General features: G+C 32.7%; 1 protein-coding gene across 1 annotated transcript; it reads left to right on the top strand.

Annotated features, from left to right (window-relative positions):
* The first annotated feature begins 408 nt into the window (after positions 1 to 408).
* Positions 409 to 17,801, top strand: LOC111708391 (urocanate hydratase). The gene is made up of 19 exons (XM_023481751.1): positions 409 to 571; positions 1,152 to 1,160; positions 2,246 to 2,356; positions 4,154 to 4,276; positions 4,930 to 5,037; positions 5,196 to 5,302; positions 5,557 to 5,756; positions 6,643 to 6,715; positions 7,882 to 7,999; positions 9,318 to 9,393; positions 10,231 to 10,394; positions 10,849 to 10,945; positions 12,081 to 12,199; positions 13,382 to 13,493; positions 14,124 to 14,192; positions 14,649 to 14,705; positions 15,058 to 15,179; positions 16,332 to 16,506; positions 17,296 to 17,801. The coding sequence occupies exons 1-19, from the start codon at positions 537 to 539 to the stop codon at positions 17,503 to 17,505; spliced, it is 2,085 nt and encodes a 694-aa protein (XP_023337519.1). The 5' UTR covers positions 409 to 536; the 3' UTR covers positions 17,506 to 17,801.
* The last annotated feature ends 3,289 nt before the right edge of the window (positions 17,802 to 21,090 follow it).

The following is a 21,090-nucleotide window of genomic DNA, read 5'->3' as shown; positions in this document are numbered from 1 at the left end:
AAAATTTTGGTTTTCATGTGGGGTGAAATGGTGGTTGTTTCATAATTAATGAAATTAGTTCATTTAAAACCGCGCTAAGTGTGCTGAATTAAATATTTTATATTTTAACTAAGAAGCCTTTTTCTCAGAATTTGCATAAAGTACATATATTTTTATATTTATTTATAATATTACATAGAATAGATATCATTTAAAGTTCTTAAAAGCACTGAAAAGTTTCTAAAGCGGTATTATTTAGAAACATGTCAATAATTATGTTAATATTATGCCTAGCGTTAAAATACTGAAAATGAGAGAAAAAATATGACGATACTTGATTCCTCGACCCCCTGTATTTGTTTACATCTGAAGTATAAAATTGGAATCAGATAAGAATTCTTGTTTAACTAGATCACCAAGATCCCACCAGTTCTATACCATACCTAGAGAACCTGTAGTTTTCATCAGACTCTCAGAGTTCTCGTTCTACCCTGAGAACTTGCAGTTCTAATTTGTACCTTGAGAACCCTTACTTTAAGAACTATCCGGAGAAGGTCATGGCGACCGTAACGAAAACTAGCACAACGCTCAGGAAATAAATAAATAATAAAAACTTAATTGAATATCAAGATTTGTTCAACCTAATTTTACACACTATCTTTATGAAAATAAGCAAAAAAAGAAAAATTTGAATATTTAATTTGGTTTTTAAAATCAGTAAATCTTGAAGAAATATCCATTTTTATGATTGCGGATCCAGAATCGGATCCGATCCGCATGAAACTGACTAGAAATCAGAGTACTGTGCACTGGCTAATTAGAACCAATTGAGTTTAACGAACTAGAATGTGTAGTGAGTAGCTACGTCAATTAAGTTTAACGAACTAGAATTTGTGGTAAGTAGCTACGTCAATAAAGTTGAACGAACTAGAATGTGTAGTGAGTAGCTACGTCAATTAAGTTTAACGAACTATAATGTGTTGTAAGTAGCTACGTCAATTAAGTTCAACGAACTAGAATGTGTAGTAAGTACGTAGCTATGTCAATTGAGTTTGACGAACTAGAATGTGTAGTAAGTAGCTACGTCGATTAAGTTTAACGAACTAGAATGTGTAGTAAGTAGCTATGTACGTCAATTGAAAGAAAATAAAAATTATTTATTGTTTTTTTAGGCTTTCCAGGTTTGGAGAAGAAACAGCAGTATGCACATAGAAAAATAATTGTTTAAAGGGACTGTACACGTATTTTCATTTAAAGAGTGGAATTTTCGAATCACAACGGTACCCTTGAAAGCTTTGTGTGAATAAGATATTTTGGTTTTCCTTTAAAAGTGAAATGCGCATTTTTGCTGCAAAAACAAAGAGGAAATTGTCAGAATTAAACATTTTTGAAGCAAGAAATACGGTAATAGATTCCAGATTATCGACCAAATAACGGTTGTCAGGGTATCGTTTTAAATCGAGCATGCACCTCTTTAAATGGAGGATTAATCAAAATTACAATGACAGTCCCTTTAATTATAAAAATAATCTGTGAAAAATCATTACGAGTTTTTTATCTTCTTGTTAAATTGTCTTCTTTTCAAATTCAGTTTCGAATAATTATGAAAACCAAATAATACTATGGAACTCAGCTAACAATTACTGGTTTAATAGGAATCGTTAATCATTTGTAAATACATGTTAATCGAAAACATTTTTAATTTGAAATACAAATATTCCGCTCGATCATAGATGTCACTATATAATCGTTATTTTGTTATGGTTCTGGATTGCAGAAATATATTCCACAAGAAGATGAAGATGAAAGTATTGACGAATCTGTCCCATTGAGCTATAACATTGGCTTAGAGTATACTACAGGGTGTACCAACAAACATGGAAATTCAGTAACGAATTAGATATCGTCTTTTTAAATAATTCTTTGATTTAGTAAAGTGATACCTACTGAGAAAGCTGTAATCCTTAAGAGTTTCGTCTGCTATGTTTCAATTTGTTTTTAAATTACAGTATACAAACATAGTAAACTTGTCCGTCTTCACTGTTCATCTTGCGGAGACATTATAGATACATCTTAACAGTCTTTTACATTTTTCATAAAATAAACTTTAGCAGACATAATAATATATGGCTTTTGAAATCAGGTATTACAATGCTAATGTATAACCAAAGACGATATCGAATTCGTCACTGAATTCCTATGTTTATTTGGACACTTTGTATCTTGTCCCTTTAATAAAATTCCTGTTTTTATTTTATATGTTTAGGGTTGAAACTATCCAGTCCCTTCTCCAGGGTTTAGAGACCAATCCTCTTCCTCCAAGACGATCCAGGGATCCAAAACTTCCTCATGCTCCTGTCCGCGTACATAATCTTAGGTACTGTACACAATCTTAGGTACTGTACACAATCTTAGATACTGTACACAATCTTTGGTAGTTTACAAAATCTTTGGTAGTGTACACAATCTTTGGTAGTGTACACAATCTTTGGTAGTGTACACATTATTAGGTACTGTACACATTATTAGGTACTGTTCACAATCTTTGGTTCTGCACACAATCTTGGGTATAGTACACAATCTTTGGTACTGTAAACAGTCTTAGGTATTGTACACAATCCTAGGTATTGTAAACAATTTGAGGTATTGTACACAATTTGAGGTATTGTACACAATATTAGGTATTTCACGCAATCTTAGGTACTGTACACAATCTTAGGTACTGTACACAATCTTAGGTATTGTACACAATTCAGGTACTGTACACAATCTTGGGTACTGTACGCAATCTTAGGTAATTCACACAATCTTAGGTATTGTACATCATATTATGTATTGTACATAATCTTAGGTATTGTACAACATTTTAGGTATTGTACATAATCTTAGGCATTGTACACAATCTTTGGTACTGTAAACAAAACGACGAACTTTATTTAAACAATCGTTTAAAAAACCACAGTTGTTAAAAAACGATTTCTTTTAGATCAATTGTTTTTAAAAACAATTTTTTCGTTTTTCGTTTTTCGCGGTCGTTTTCAGAAGGAAACGATCGTTTAAAAAAAAGAAAACGATTCATCCATATCTGTATACTACAACTCCTGCCGGCGATTTAAAAAATTCAAGAAAATACGACTCGGGTCTAAGCCCGCGATTTAAAAACTTCGGCTCGAGTCTTAATTTCTTAAACGCAGCTTTAAGACCCAATCTTAGACCCAACTCTGACGACAGCTTGTGTCACGTGATTGACAGCTGCAAGATCTTAGGCTCGACTTAAGGAGTTAGGCCCAATGAAAATAAAACCGACCTTGGTTGCTTTTAGTGGAGAATAAGGCTCAATGTTGGGTCTTATTCTCATCAAAACTCGGAATGCACCAATTCCAACTATGAAAATCCGCCAAAAACAACATTAAACCGGTTTTATGAACTAAATTCTGTTGAAAAATAGATGCAACTTAAATTCGAAAGCCCGAGCCGTAAATAAGGCTCAACAACAGCTTAGACCCGAGTCGTATTTTCTTGAATTTTTTAAATCGCCGGCTCTGAGCTGGTACAGTTTTTAGCTTATAAATGTTTCGGGGTGAATTAGTAGATAAAATGTTAAATTACAATCTTATCGTGATTATTTTACATTTACTACCCGGTCTTGGGGGGGGGTATACCTTTTAGCCACCCCCCCCCCATTATCCCATTAAAAGATGGAGTTAAGACTAAACTATGTTTATTTGTCTACATCGTAATAATTACAGCCATTTCAAATTGAGCTGAAACCCTCCATTATGGTGAAGACGTCATAAGCTATCTATTCTATTTTATCTAGGAATCTTAAGTTCGTTCTGCACACAATATTAAGTATAATTACAATATTAAACATTTGAATAATAATTAATTGATAATCTCAGTCGTACTTTTTAGGGTTTTAACTTAAAGCAACGAACTCTATAATTCTTGTTATTTTCTACGATTCTTTAACATTTCTTTCTTAATGCAAACCTTTATTAATCTTATACCGTCATAAAGTAAAAGGTTTGTTAAGATCGTTAAACTATAGGTATGTATAATTGAACTCATTCTCTAGTGTGTCCGACAGTGCTTAAAGAAGTAGTTCAATTAGTCATTCTAGTTCAACTACTCCTAACCATCCGACCTCTGTTAAATTTATTGCTCCTCCTAGTGCTGGTGAATGCCGGCTGGCAGTTGAGAATGCTCTTCGGTACTTTCCTCCCAGTACACATGCTGAACTTGCAGAGGAGTTTGCTCAGGAGCTTAGAGAATACGGACATATATACATGTACAGGTAGATTTATACAATGACATGTACAGGGACATATACAAATACAATGTTCAGGTACATATATACATTGACAGGTACATAAATACATTTACAGGAACATATTTACATGTACAGGTACATTTATAAACACATGTAATGGTACATATTTACACATATAAAGATACATATATACACATGTACAGGTACATATATAAACATGTACAGGTATATATATCCATATGTACAGATACAAATATGCAGGACTAGCAGGAACCTCTGTATTGTTATACCAACAAAGTCTTTAAAAGCTCTACCAACCTAAAGTTAAGATAATTTAGATATGCAGCAATGTACTGTCCAAAATTATGCCCTGTTTATGCCTTTTGAACATCTGTATACTATACCAACTGCTCAAATACCATAATCGTGCCAGGTTTATGCCTGCTGAACCTCTATATGCTGTACCATCTGATCAAATACTATAATTATGCAAGGTTTATGCCTGTTGAACCTCTGTATGCTATACCATCTGATCAAATACTATAATTATGCCAGGTTTATGCCTGTTGAACCTCTATATGCTATACCAACTGATCAAATACTATAATTATGCCAGGTTTATGCCTGTTGAACCTCTATATGCTATACCAACTGATCAAATACTATAATTATGCCAGGTTTATGCCTGTTGAACCTCTATATGCTATACCAACTGATCAAATACCTGCAAGATCCCACCAATCTGCTGCGATCATCCATATGCTGCTCAACAACTTAGATCCAAGGTTAGGAAAGAACATTACTTCTATTTTTATCATTATTAATCTATATATTAATGAATATATAAAAACTGAGATAAAGATTGTAAATTTGTATCATTTCTCAAAAATACGCAATTAATAATTAAAGAATTTTCATCTTATTCTTAATATTTATATATCAGTGTTGCTCAGTTTCCTCAGGAGCTGGTAACCTATGGGGGTAATGGTCAGGTGCTGGCAAACTGGGGACAGTTTAGGATAGTTCTTCATTACCTGGCGAATATGACAGGTAAACCCTCCTTCTCCCAAAAACACACTTTTTATCAACACAAACAAGGAATTTTTTATTTCAAAAAATCTTTTAAATTTCAGTATTAATTTATTATCCAAATATTTAATTCTTATTATTTATTCTTTCATGATGATATTCTACTCTTGGGTCGGAGCATTTGTGTAAAGTATCGCCTGCATAAAATGGAGATTCTAACTTCAGAAGTAGTTTTTCGGCGATTTTTTGACAACTATATATTCTTTATGTTCTAGATGATCAAACCTTGGTGATGTACTCCGGTCACCCAATGGGACTGTTCCCTAGTTCTCCCTCCTCCCCCCGGGCAATTATAACCAATGGTATGATGATACCCAACTACTCTACCAGGCAGGATTATGACCGGGCATTCGCGCTCGGTGTCACTATGTACGGGCAGATGACCGCTGGCAGTTACTGTTATATTGGACCTCAGGTAAAACTAAAATCTTGTTTTATCAAATAAATTTACATGTACGTGGTCCTTTCTTTGTACGGTCGATAAGAGTATTATAATGTACCGTTAGTTGGTTCGGTCATAGATAAATAAATAAATAAAAAATACTATATACTAGGAATATCTTTAAAACATCTCTGTACATTTATATCTTTCAAGATGAAAAATGTCGTCTTATGCGCAATCTATCTTTATCTATGGGTTCGGTTTTGTTTCGTTTTTAGGTTTTTTTTTTATAAGTTTCCACCATAATCTTAGATATTACCGGATCATGTATGTTATATCAAGAATTCTGCTTGATCAAATCGTCAAAGTTTGAAATATCAAAAAATTAAACTGCAAATACGTGGTGTCCCACGAAACATGACAGTTGGTAAATAGTTTTAAATGTCGTCTTCCATACACTGTATTAGATAAATAAATCAGTTTATTTCGTTTAAAAAATCTGTTGCTCAAATATATTTTACTTTGAAATTAATTTATAATTAATATATAATATTTTTATCATTATTATTTCATTAAACAATGAAACAAATTATGGAAGAAGACATTCTAAACTGTTTACCAACTGTCATGTTTCGTGGGACACCCTGCATATCGGTTATTTGGAAGTTATCAATTCCTTTAATAAATAATGGTGTATAAAGACGACGTCTCACTATAGTCACTTATAATAAACTAGACATCTGAAATACCATGCTTCATAATTATATATTTTTCAGTGCTTAGGATCTGAATATTCTCAAAACCCAAATCTGAAAAATAGATTGATAAAAATTTCCTTATCTCTGAATGGTTCATCAAGGGTTAAAAAATTTAAATGGATTCTAAGCACTGATATTTTAAGATATTATTATTTTGACAGGGAATTGTACACGGAACCACATTGACCGTCCTTAACGCTGGAAGACTGAAGCTTGGCACTAATGACCTCTCAGGTATAATCAGCAGTAATTAACATATTAAACTAGACATTTCTAACATTTAGTTCATTATTTGCATCTAAAACTTTATTACATCAAATAGAAGGCGAAATAGTGGATAGCGAATCAATATTGAATAATACAATTTACTCTCACTTCATAGTTCATTAACAATCATAAATAGTTTCAATAGATATAGGCACTAAAAAATAAACAAAACAAAAACAAATCAATAAAGTGTCATAAAAATTACGAACCCTCTTTTGCAGTAAAAAAAGAAACTATGAAATAAAATGAAAAATTTCAAGTTTAAACCAGTATTTTAAAATTTTTGTAGCTGAATCTGAATCCAAATTTATTTTCATTGCTAATTCAGGATCGGGGTCCAGTTTTAGAGCTTATTCAGGATCCGAATCCATTTTTTAGGGCAGATTCAGGATCAAGTCCATTTTAGTGCTGCTTAGAATCTATTTACGCCCTTTAATTGTATCTGAAAAATGGATTTGTCACCTGAATCAGCACTGAAAATGAAAAACTTGATCCTGAATCAGCACTGAAAATTTGGATTTGGATTCTAAATCAGCACTGAAAAGTGAACCCGGATCCTGAATCAGCATTGAAAAATAAATCTGGATCATGAATCAGCACTGAAAAGTGAACCCGGATCCTGAATCAGCACTGAAAATTGGATCACACTGAAAAGTGAACCCGGATCCTGAATCAGCACTGAAAATTGGATCAGGACCCTGAATCAGCACTGAAAATTGGATCAGGATCCTGAATCAGCACTGAAAAGTGAACCCGGATCCTGAATCAGCACTTAAAATTGGATCAGGACCCTGAATCAGCACTGAAAATTGGATCAGGATCCTGAATCAGCACTGAAAATTGGATCAGGACCCTGAATCAGCACTGAAAATTGGATCAGGACCCCGAATCAGCACTGAAAATTGGATCAGGATCCTGAATCAGCACTGAAAATTGGATCAGGACCCTGAATCAGCATTAAAAAGTGAATCCGGATCCTAATTCAGCACTGAAAAAAAAATCTGGATATTGATTCAGCACTGAAAAATGAACCCGGATCCTGAATCAGCACTTACACGGCAGCTGCAGTTTAGGATCCGGATCAATTCTCCAGTGAAGATTCTGGATCCGGAATGAGATTATGTTATTTCTAGGTCGCGTATTTGTAACCTCCGGTCTCGGAGGAATGTCAGGAGCTCAGGCTAAGGCTGCTGTTATCTGTGGATGTGTTGGAGTTATTGCTGAAGTAAGCTATGAAGCTTTGAAGAAAAGGTGATAAATTCAAAATAAATAAAATATAATAGGCTTTTAGGGCACTTTGCGCCCATCTTCTACTTCAACTGTGAACATGTTCTCTTCTTAAACATTGAAAAACAAACAAAAACAAATTGGCGGATTGAATTTTATTAAAAAAAATCGTTGATTTTCAAAGTTTAAAAAAAAACGAATTTTGTTATCAGCAAATTTTTTAAAATTGGATCATCCACAAACCTTCCCTGGAGTCGGTTCTGCCGTTTTGACGTTTATTGGACACAAACAGACAAACAGACAGACAGACAAGCAAAGTATATATATATATCAAGACAAGATATATATATATAATATACATATGTATAAACTATACTGATAGAGATGGGCATCATACATAGACTATACTGATAGAGATGGGCATCATTTATAAACTATACTGATATATTAAATCAAATCAAATCAAATTATTTATTTCTGCAGAAAAAAAAAAACAATATTTACGAATTAATTTTAAAAAATCAAAATATGTAAAATATTATTTTCCGGAGCAGGCGGACTCAATAGCCTGGGGCTGTTTTAGCTGAGCCCCCCTGTTAACCAAATTCTTTAATTAAATTTTAACATTTAAAAAAAAACATATTCACAAAATGAACCAAAGAGAAAATCAGTGCAGCATCAATCGAAGGTTGGGCATGGAGACAGATAGGGATTCATAAAGTGAACAGAAAGTAACTAATATATTTGAATTTAAAAAGGATCTTGGGCTCAAAGTAAACGGCAACTCCGACAAAGAGATTAAGGAGGGGGGAGGGGGGGATGAATGTGTAATCCACCACTGGGGCCCAATCCCATTCACTGGGAGAGTATCTGCCTTCTCGGTGTATCATGCATCCCTCAACCCCAGTCCCCTCAAAACATTCATAAAATAATCATCACAAAAAGTTGGATCAAGAACAACATTAACCCCCATATTAAAAGGGGGAGGGGGGGATGAGTGAGTGATCCCCCACTGGGGCCCAATCCCATTCACTGGGAGAGTACCTGCCTTCTCGACGGATCACGCACTCCACACCCCTTCCCAACATCCATACATCAATCATCTTAAAACATTTTGAACAAGATCATCAAGATTTGAAGGGGGAGGGGGGGATGATATATCATATATAAACTATTGAAAATAATCAGTTTTCAAAATTGACAACATTGATATCTAATTCATACTTTAAAGGTGAATCGGGTATTGCCATCTTTGCATGGAGGGTCATTTGAAACTACGCTTTAAGTCATTTTTTACATTTCTTCAAAAATATGATTTATAATTTTAAGTTTGATTGTCTAGGTATGACCAAGGTTGGTTGGTTGAAATGGTAAACAACATTCCGGATTTACTAGCTGCAGTAAAAGCTGCAAGAAAGGTACCATATCCTAATCTACTCTTTAAGCATATTTTTGCTGGCCTCCAACAAATTATGAAGTCTATTTGTAATAATCTTCTTACTATGTTTTCTTAGTGGTAATATTTTAATTTCAATAAAGATGGGCATTATTTATTTTAGTTCTTTTATAAACATTCAAGGTTTTTTTACTCCTAAAAACTTAATATTTTAAAAATGTACATCTAGACATTTGCTTTCATAACAATTGTGAAGAATTTAACTTTTGATAAAGTTATTAATCAAGAGGATTTATCTTTTTTTTTAATCTAATCCTGGAGGCGACAGGTTCAAACGTTTCTGTCCTCCTTTTCCAGACATTGCTTTAAGAAAACACTAACTAATTTTTGTTAGGTTTTCTAAAGGTAAAAAAAAAACCTTAGAATGTGTGTGTTTACATTAGAACCGGTTTAGTAAGGGCAGATAAAAAATATTTCTGCAATAATTTGTTGATCGCATTTTTGTTCACCAATTTAGAGCCAAAACAGTCTGATGCATTGCTTACTGTACACCCTATAAGTTTATATAACCCCCATCTAATAGTTGCATGCCTGATTTACAAGGTTACCCTTAAATCTTCGTGTGAAAAAAAATGAGGAAGATATCTTAGTTTTTCTATCAGAGAAATTGATAATTTTTAATTTTGGTTTCTCAATAAAAGTGACTTGCAAGGAGAAAGGAGAAAAAAATGAACACTTGTTAAAATAGATAAATTATGATATCTTCCTTATCGTTGCACGGATAAATGTTTAAAGGGTAACTTTGTGACTCGGGATTTCAAATTCTTTGACAGAACATTAAACTTATTCATTTATTTAGGCGAAGAAAGCAACAAGTATTGGATTCCATGGAAATATAGTTTCTGTTTGGGAGATGTTTGTAGATGAACTGGAGAATACTGGAGAACTACTTGTAGAACTTGGTTCAGATCAAACATCTTGCCATAATCCATATAATGGGGGATACTATCCTATAAACTATGGGTAAATATAATCCATATAATGGGAGATACTATCCTATAAACTATGGGTAAATATAATCCATATAATGGGGGATACTATCCTATAAACTATGGGTAAATATAGTCCATATAATTGGGGGATACTATTCTATAAACTATGGGTAAATATAATCCATGTAATGGGGGATACTATTCTATAAACTAAGGGTAAATATAATCCATATAATGGGGGATACTATCCTATACACTTTGGGTAGGTATAATCCATATAATGGGGTATACTTTCCTATAAACTATTATTAATATTATTATTATTATTATTATTATTATTATAAAATCTAAATATTTTCAAATAATTATAAAAACACGTTTTTTTAAAACATTGATACAATTGTGTTTAGTTATGAGGAATCTCTGTAACTATTGAATAAAGATCCAGAACTATTTAAAGAAAACATTAATAGAATTGTGTTTAGTTATGAGGAATCTCTGGAACTATTGAATAAAGATCCAGAACTGTTTAAAGAAAAGGTTCAGGAAACCCTCAGAAGACATGTTACTGCTGTCAATAAGGAAACTATCTGATGATGAAAATGAAATAATGAAAAAGTAAAATTGGCGTCTTAATAACTTTGTTACTTAAAACCATAGATTAATAACAATACAGTGAAAGCACTACATGTCGTCTTTTTAATATTTAGGGTTTTTTTGTTCACAATAACGCTGAGGCAGAAGCCCAAAGGAGTTACGCGCATGTTCTCTATCTGTCTTGTAAATCAACGCTGCATGCGCGTAACTCCTTTAGGATTCTGCCTCAGGGTTATTGTGAAGGAAAAAATAAATAGTATAACATAAATTATATTCACATTGACAGAAAAACATTCTTAAAATTGCCATAAATAAAAAGTAAAACATACATGATATTCGCATTGATATTTGTATTGACAGCACAACATACTTAAAATTTACATTAAAAAGTATTGACACATGAATTGTCCATGACAGCCAAACATATTTTATGTAACTATTGTGTACTGTATCATACTTACAGGGTGTCCCACTAAACATGACAGTATGCAAGAGGACTTGAATGTCGTCTTGATTTTTGATATAATTTGCTGTGTTTATCTGTCAACCTAATTTTAGAAGTAAATTTCTAGAGATAATAATCACAAAATTCCCCTAGTCCTGCCATTTCCAAAATGTGGTCTGCCTTTTTTGTGCTTTCAATATTTCCCGACATATAAAGAATTTCGTTCAGATTTCGACAATTTTGCTTTTATTCAATAAAATTGAAATCTGAACCAAACTCTTTATATCTCCGGTAATATTGAAAGCACAAAAAAACTCAGACCACTTTTTGGAAATGCCAGGGCTAGGAGAATTATGTGATAATTGTTTCAAGAATCATACGTGTTAAAAGAGATAGAAGACTAAATGTCACAAATAAATTCATATATCAAAGACGACTTTCAAGTCGTCTTGCTATTGTCATGTTTCGTGGGACACCCTGTACCTACTTCAGCGTGAATTTCATAATGAACGTACTATAAAGGAAACATCGTGCAATTTTTAAATTTTTTATCAAATGTTTGCAATATTTCTTACACGCTTACAAATTGATTTGAAAACTCTTATTTAGTAATTAATTAATTAATTAATCAATATTGTTTAAAACAACATATATTCATTTGATTTGTAACTATAGTTGGCGGATGCTGGGATGTATTTCTTTGATTATGGAAATGCATTCTTACTGGAGGCCCGGCGGTCCGGGGCAGATGTCGGGAAACCAGGGGCGGAGAGCTCCACTGATGCAACCTTCAGGTTAAAACCATGGTGACTTCGCACAGTGTTAACCAGAAAACTCAAAGAACAGGAAGACGACTTTTAGACTCAAGTTATGACTTTAAATTGTTCAAAGAACATGAGGCAAAGCAATTGTGCAGTTTTAATTGTAGTTCACTTAATAGATTAAGGTAAAGTTATTTGCATCAAATGCACTTTAGCATTGCTTTAATGTCGTCTTCCTTTCCTTCAGTTTTCTGGTTTTTACTGTATTGGGGTGGGGGGGGGAGGGAAGGATTGTACTAATTACGGTTTAAATTTTTTTGTTAGCAACCAGCGTCTTTTGTTACCATTTGTTACCAATAGTCATTGATTGATTCTTTGACTGGCATTTTTGGCATTTGTTTTCAAACAATGGAATTTCTCAGCTTATTAAAGGCCCCACCAAACAATTCGAGAATTTTCATACACAGTATTTTTCTTCTACATTTACTCGTATAGTACATAAACTATACAGGGTGTCCCACATCATATTAGATTGTTAATCGGTTAAAATTACGATGTTCGGGACTAATCAGATAATTTCAGAAGAATAAATCATTTTAAAACATTGAATAAGGCTATTATAAGAATTTTCTTGCGTAAAATTCTAGGTTTTTTGAATATTATGGGTTTATTTTGGCGTTAAAACTTGGAGATAATCTAATATGATAAGGGACGCTCTGTAATACAGAGTGAAAAAAGACAATTTTGTGGAGAAATAAACGTTTTTGAATACTTTTTGTTGAGTTTTGTTATTATGACGCTTATACTATGTCTTATTACAGTATCTAGAAAGCACTGAAAAGGAATGTCGTCGTAGTTTGAATTGATCCTCTATTTTAAAAAAACGGTACTCTTGAAAACTGAATCTGATGAATAATGAGGAAAAATAACGTCGTTTTCCGGCTTGAAAAGCGTTTAATTCTGAAAATTATCCATTGTTTCTAGAAGCAAGAAATTCGCAGGTCATCTTTGCAGAGAAGCCACAAATCAAAGGGAACAGTTTTTCAAAAACAAAACATGTATATTTGATTCATACTTGACCAGTCAAAGCTTTGAAGTATAGTTTTGTGAATCGACCAAGCCAATCTAACAATGGACCGGGTCACTTGAAATTACGTTTACTTTAATGTTAAGTAGAAGTAAAATTGTTAATCAGTACTCTTGTAAATATTGTAGGTATCCGAGTTATGTTCAAGACATAATGGGAGATATATTTTCTCTTGGTTTTGGTCCTTTCCGCTGGGTTTGCACGTCAGGAGATCCGAAAGATCTTGAAACCACTGATACGGTACATCAATATATTATACTAGCTTGGGAACCCAGCGTTGCCCAGGGGAGTCATAGTTAGTCCCACAGTTTACCCGCTCTTTTGTCGTTAATCGGTCAAGGGGTTCCTGCGTTATGATCTAACAACCAAATAGGCAGACAGACAAACAGAGATTACAACTTTATATATATTATATATAAGATATACTTTGCTTGTCTGTTTGATTGTAACCGATAAACGTCAAAACGGCTGAACCGATCGAGCCCAAACTTTGTGTGGGATCTCACATGACCTCGGGAAAATTAATGGAACATCAAAATTGGAGATAAAAAGTACTGGAAAATAGTTGGAATTTTTTTTAATGCGTAAATTCGAAAAGAAAAATCGGCCAAAATTTAAAATGGCCGATTCATTCCTTTCAGAGCAACAGTTCAAAGCTAAAATTATTTACATGAAAGGGGGCGCTAAGCGCCCTAAAAGCCTATAGTGTTTTAAATTTCAATTAAGAACAAATAATTGCAATAAAAATTTTAAAATCGGTATCGATGCTCAGATTGAAAACCTATAAGATATATACCTAGTTATTTTTTGCCACCCTTTCCTGCATAATAGGTTAAACTTTTAAACTTAGTTTGAAGTGTTTTTTTCTAGCTGGCAGCAGAGGTTCTACAGCAGATTGTAGATTCTGGAATTCCTAAAGAAATTGAACAGCAATATCAGGTTAACATTTTTTAGACCACAAACTATGTTTATTTCAATCTTGTCGGTTACCGGCGTAAACAGGGTGGCTGCTTATCCCCCCCCCCTGAAATGTGAAGACACTTCCAGGGGGATTACATGGGCTACCCTCCCCCCTGAAATGTCAAAAAATGTTAGTCCCCCTGGACCAATTCCTGTATTCTAAGAAACCTGAACAAAAAAAGCAAATATTTGTATAATTCAGTAAAATTTTAGAATTATTGCAATATTTAAATATAACAATAAAGAAGCTATTTCTGCGAATGTAACTTATGGCAAAGTAAGTATGCAAACTAATCCATTTCTAGCAATTCAGAAACATTTTTATCATGGTTTTATAATCATGTATAAGTTAGCCTCATTCCTAAACTTGTTTCCTGAATAATATTAAATCAAAAACATGAACATTTTCTTTAACTTGATTTTTCTTCCTATCAGGATAATTTGAAATGGATAAGAGAGGCTGGTCGTCATAAGATGGTGGTTGGATCCCAGGTAATCATTTATCCTGTCATAAATTGGTTCTACGTAGTAAAATTCACGAGTCCCCTTACCAGTCATTGTATATTGAAAACTAGAAAACTCTGGAGTATAGTAGACGACTGTTAGACTCAAGTTGTGATTTTAGATAGTGTCTAATGAACATGAAACACACTAAATGTGCACTTCTAGGGTGCAAAGACCCATTGTACCTAATATCTTAATTTTCTAGCTACTTGTAGACTATTGAAACATCAAATACACATAAGATTGCTAAATGTTGTCTTTCTGTTCCACAATTTTATAATTTTTGATAATTTTGTGGAGGAGTTAAACTTACAAATTCATAATTTTGATCTTGTTTTAGGCCAGAATCTTGTATTCGGATCAGAAGGGTCGAGCAGCCCTGGCGCTTAGGTTTAATAAAGCAATCAGTGAGGGGGATATCAAGGGAACTATTGTTATCAGTAGAGATCATCATGATGTTAGGTATCATCATTATCATCATTATCATCATTATCATCATTATCATCATTATCATTATTATCATAATTATCATCATTATCATCATTATCATCATTATCATTATTATCATAATTATCATCATTATCATCATTATTATCATTATCATCATTATCATCATTATCATCATTATCATTATTATAATCATTATCATCATTATCATCATAATCATCATTATCATCCTTATCATCATTATCATCATTATCATCATTATCATCATTTGCATCATTTGCATCATTTGCATCATTATCATCATTATCATCATTATCATCATTATCATCATTATCATCATTATCATCATTATCATCATTATCATCATTATCATCATTATCATCATTATCATCATTATCATCATTTGCATCATTTGCATCATTTGCATCATTATCATCATTATCATCATTATCATCATTATCATCATTATCATCATTATCATCATTATCATCATTATCATCATTATCATCATTATCATCATTATCATCATAATCATCATAATCATCATGATCTTCATTATCATCATTATCATCATTATCATCATTATGTTCATTATCATCATTATCATCATTATCATCATTATCATCATTATCATCATTATCATCATAATCATCATAATCATCATGATCTTCATTATCATCATCATCATCATTATCATCATTTTCATAAATTTTTTATTTTCATCAAATTTTATCATAATTTTCAACCACAAAGTCTTGGAATGCTGTAATTTTCTTTAACTGAAGGGCAGTGCTCTGTTTATATGCTACACAGGGTTACACAAATTATGCAAACTTTTAAAAATGTATTTGAAGAGTTTCAGGTCGTAATTTGAAGGTTCGTCCTTTTTACAGAGAGAACCATAAAACTGTGGAATATGAATACGGCAATATATCTTAGTTTTCCTAGCAATCTGTCAAATCAATTATCAAGTTAAATGGATCTGTTTACACTACACAATTGCTCTGACAATTTAAATTCATTACTTGAGTCGTTTTCCTGTTCCAGAGTTTTCTGGTTCTTGCTGTATATAACCCTATTTTGAAACTCAAGTTAAGAACAAGAATGATATAGTATAATATAATCCTTGATTCAGAATTCAGATTCACATCTTTTATTGTTTTCCAGTGGAACAGACAGTCCGTTTCGTGAAACCTCCAACGTATATGATGGTTCTGCAATAACAGCTGATATGGCAGTTCAGAACTGTATTGGAGATGCTTTCCGTGGAGCTACTTGGGTAGCTCTGCATAATGGAGGAGGGGTTGGCTGGGGGGAGGTTATTAACGGAGGATTTGGTTTGGTAACATTTAAAGTTTGTACTTTTCAATTTTAGACTGAGGTTTAAAAACACCTTCATCAAAACTATATTTTTCAAACCCTTATCCAACAACTGATAGAAGGAGATATCTTTGAATTATATTTTGCAAACTTGCCACTTTTCTAAAAACCATCTCGTGAATTGTTATCTACGAACCAGAAAGATTTTTTTTACTCGACTTTTAAATTAAATGAAAAACTTAAGAACTTATTTTATCAGTATTGGTTTCGCAACTTAACGGTTCTTTAATATCATTTTTTTTTGTTTTTTTTTTACAATTTACTTTTTTTTCAATTTTTTTTTTCATAGCTAAATCTAGAGATGGGATCGTTTTTTTGAACGAACAAAATTTTTGGTGAAAAAGTGTGTCGTTCAGAATTAAAAGATTTGGAAAAGATTTTACTGAACAAACTTTTTTTGGAACTAACTTTTAAAAGCTGTTTACTGGACGAAAAATTTGTTTGAACAAGTTTTCAAAACTATTGTTTTTTTACTGAACGATCGATTTTATTGAATAAACGATTTTACTGAACGAATGATTTTATTTTACGATCGTTCAGTGAGAAAACAAACGAAATAGATGGAAAATGAACGATAATTTTGAGGACGAACGAAATCGATTTTTTTATGAACGATTAAAAAAAAGAAGGAATGAAATGGGACGTTCATTAACGATAAGCGAACGAAATGAAAAAAGTAGAACGTGTCCATCTCTAGTTACATCAGCAAAAATTCTTTGAAATATAATTTTTTAAGAAACGATTTTTTAAGGTTCTTGATGGCTCTGAAGACGCAGAGAGGTGCGCTTACAAGATGCTCAACTGGGATGTAAGCAATGGTGTTGCGCGTCGAGCCTGGAGTGGCAATTCTAACGCGCAGAACACCATTAAGCGCGCCATGGAGGAGGACGGCAAGCTTAAGGTCACCTTGGCGAACAGGGTGGAGAAAAGATCAATCATAGACAACTTGAAATTCAACTAAATATGTAGATTCACATTTTAATATAAGACAAACTAATTACTGATAAATATACAGTAAAACTGCGGAATAGGAAGACGACATTAAAGGAATAATTAATTGTATCTGATGTTGTTACAAATCAAATAGTTCTAATGGTAACTTATTAAATTTCTTATAAAAGCTAAAGCGGTCTGATTACACTGTATGCTGTGTCTCAATGTCAGTTTAAAGTCATAAATTGAGTCTAAAAGTCGTTCTTATATTTCAAAGTTATCTGGTTCTGACTGTATATTCGAACAATAAATATACTAATTTTTTTTCTTTGTTTATTATTATATTTCCATATATTAGATTTCTGACTACTCAGCTATGTATGTCCCCTTAGTAAGTTTTATTAACACAGGATAGCTTATTTGCAAGGAAAATAACAACTCTGTATAAATAAAAAGTTGTAAAATTGCTTAACCGTCTTACATTTACAAGGCATTTATCTGTGAATCTGATTTTACGTACTACAAGATCAGCGAGAAAATGTATTACATAAAAGAATGTTAAGATACAGTTAAACCCTGAATAAGCATAGATAAAAATAGATTGCGCATATGACGACATTTTTCATCTTGAAAGATATAAATGTACAGAGATGTTATGAAGATATTCCTATTAAATAGATTAACTAGGTCGGTTGTGAACATTGGCTGTTCTTATGCCATTGAGTACTTGTGGTGTACATGAGTTCTGTAGAGAGAAATTTAAGTTAGTTTAGTCCTTCCCATGTCCTTCTTCAGTTCTCGTCAATATGATACATTGCTCAGTGAAATATTGTTGTTTGAAATAGTTCCATTCCAGGAGTTATTTTACACTCTATTATGAAATCCATTAAAACACCAAACCACCCCGCTTATCATTGAAGTACACTTTGACCTCTAGAAGTATGAGTTTTCGGACTGTTCAATTCTTGGTGATTTTGCGTACATAAGCTATCTATGTTTATTTATTTATCTATGTGAATAAGCCATAAATCGAAAGAATTCATCAAATGTCGTATTCTTCACTTTCTGATAATGGAATATTGCAAATATTTAGTTTTTCATTTAATGATTGTATAAAGCTCTTTAAAACTGTTCCCGCATATTCATGGCTATTTATTTATTTTCGCAAATACTGAAATTTATTTAAAATAGTGTTGAAAAATTGTCGAGACGACATTTGATAAATTCTGCTGTATGGCCTATTCAGGGTTTAACTGTAGAAATAAAAGAATAAAGAACAATCCACACAAGTCGCACAAGTAAATGCAATTGATGATATTTATATTTACTTCTCGGCCTAAACGTCCGAGAAGTTTTCAATCGGACAAAACAGTTTTTGAACCTTTAAGCGTAATTTTACTTAACCTTCTATGCAAAGTGGGGAATACATTCCCGATTTACAACGGCACCCTTTGAACCATTGAGGGTGTTTACCATGGGGGATGATAGTTTTCTACCTGTGTGCTCAGTTAGCTGTACTGTACACTTACAACTGTTTACTAATATTGATATACTATACAAACCACATCAAATTAGACCGCGTCAATGGGTCTAAATTACGATTTAGGGGACAAATTAGAAAATTTCAGAAGAATGAATCATTTTGAAAAATTTAATAAGGCTAACAGAATTTTTTTCTTGCAGAAAATGCTAGATTTTTCGAGTATTATATGTGTATTTTGGCGTTAAAGATTGGAGAAAGTCTAATATGATATGGGACGCTCTATAGGTTAGGCCAGAATCTCCTTATAATAAACAAATATGCAGTACGCTCTCAGTATAGTTTATGTCCTATACAATTAGTAAAGGATTAGCGTACATCATCACTCTATACACTTTAACCTCGTTGGGTGTTGTGTTGTGTACGCTGTCGTACAGTGTAAACTCAACAGTGCCGAGGTTACCTCCTTCTTTAAAAATCCACTACGTTTTAATGGGAGTAACCGGCAATTCACTAATAAACGTTTTAATGATGTATAATTGCTGAGTTTGAGCGCAAAGTCGACGTTCAAAATCATCCATTTGTGTGGTTACATTTTGAGAATCGATTTTTTTAAAATTATTAAATAACGACGACAAAAAATGTAAAAAAAAATTCTACAGTAAACTAATTAGATGTTTAGGAACATATTTCTCAATTGAAATTTTCTCAATAAATCAATGTTATAATCAATTATTTCTTTTTCATCATTATATTGAATTTCTTATTCTTTACGATTTTGTTCACAGATTTCTTCAAATTCTTTAAATGTCGTCTATTCAATAAAAATTCCAAGAAATCGACAGAAATTGCTTGTGAACAACGTGACATTATAGAAACCAAAACCTGAATAAGATTATTTATTTTCGATGATAATAGTAAATTTGCATTTTCTCAACCTGTTCCTAAACAACTAACTAGTTTACTGTAGAATTTTTAATACATTTTTCGTCGTCGTTATCGAATTATTTGTTAAAAACCGATTCTTAAAATCATTCCTAAAATGTTAACACAATCTATGAGGATTTTAAAGATTGAACTAACATGCACCGAATAAACGTCTCATAGATCACAAATGAATCCTAAAAAAATTCTCCCCATTATTACATTCTCAGTTAAACTACCATACATTGCTGGTCACTCCCTTTAACACACCACTCTACAAAAGAAGAGTAACTAGAAATTAAGCAGTCCCTTTAATCACCATATCTGAACCTTGCAAGGAGGACTTGAATCCTGTGACCATTATTCTTAAAATAAAAATATATAATTTTTAACAGAACTATTTACTAATTTTAAATAAGATCTCAGTCCTGTATAGCAGACTAAATCATATAAATTGCTTAAATTCGGTTCTTTGTAAACTAGGACACCTCGTATCTATTCAATCGGATTCTATATCCATAAGAGAGAGGAGACATGAGCGAAGAATGAGAGAGTATCGTATAATATGGATCTATGTATACCAGGACATCCTGTATCTAGAGATATGAGCGAAGAAATATAGAGTATTGTATAATTTGGTTTTATTTATACCAGGACACCCTGTATCCACAGATATGAGCGAAGAAATAGAGATTATCGTATAATCTGGTTCTATGTATTGTATACCAGGACACCCTGTATATAGAGATGTGAGCGAAGAATGAGAGAGTATCGTATAATATGGTTCTATGTATACTAGGACACCCTGTATAAAGAGATATGTGCGAAGAATGAGAGAGTATCGTATAATCTGGTTCTATGTATACCAGGACACCCTGTATAAAGAGATATGTGCGAAGAATGAGAGAGTATCGTATAATCTGGTTCTATGTATACCAGGACACCCTGTATAAAGAGATATGAGCGAAGAATGAGAGAGTATCGTATAATCTGGTTCTATGTATACCAGGACACCCTGTATAAAGAGATATGAGCTAAGAATGAGAGAGTATCGTATAATCTGGTTCTATTATACCAGGACACTGTATAAAAAGATATGAGCGAAGAATGAGAGAGTATCGTATAATCTGGTTCTATGTATGCCGGGCCTATAATCCCCGGGTAGGAACAAACTTACAGTTTGAACTAGACCAGGCCAGGGTGCAGATA

This window comes from Eurytemora carolleeae, unplaced genomic scaffold (assembly GCF_000591075.1).
Source record: "Eurytemora carolleeae unplaced genomic scaffold, Eaff_2.0 scaffold20, whole genome shotgun sequence".
Lineage (NCBI taxonomy): Eukaryota > Metazoa > Arthropoda > Copepoda > Calanoida > Temoridae > Eurytemora > Eurytemora carolleeae.
This window is presented reverse-complemented; position numbering and strand designations above follow the sequence as displayed.

What these genes read in the sequence shown, in the direction of transcription:
- LOC111708391 (XM_023481751.1), top strand. Translation starts at nt 537, where the DNA reads ATGGCGACCGTAACGAAAACTAGCACAACGCTCAG. An exon ending in TGGCACTAATGACCTCTCAG is followed by an intron (nt 6,716 to 7,881) that starts GTATAATCAGCA and finishes TGTTATTTCTAG; the next exon opens with GTCGCGTATTTGTAACCTCC. An exon ending in TCCACTGATGCAACCTTCAG is followed by an intron (nt 12,200 to 13,381) that starts GTTAAAACCATG and finishes TAAATATTGTAG; the next exon opens with GTATCCGAGTTATGTTCAAG.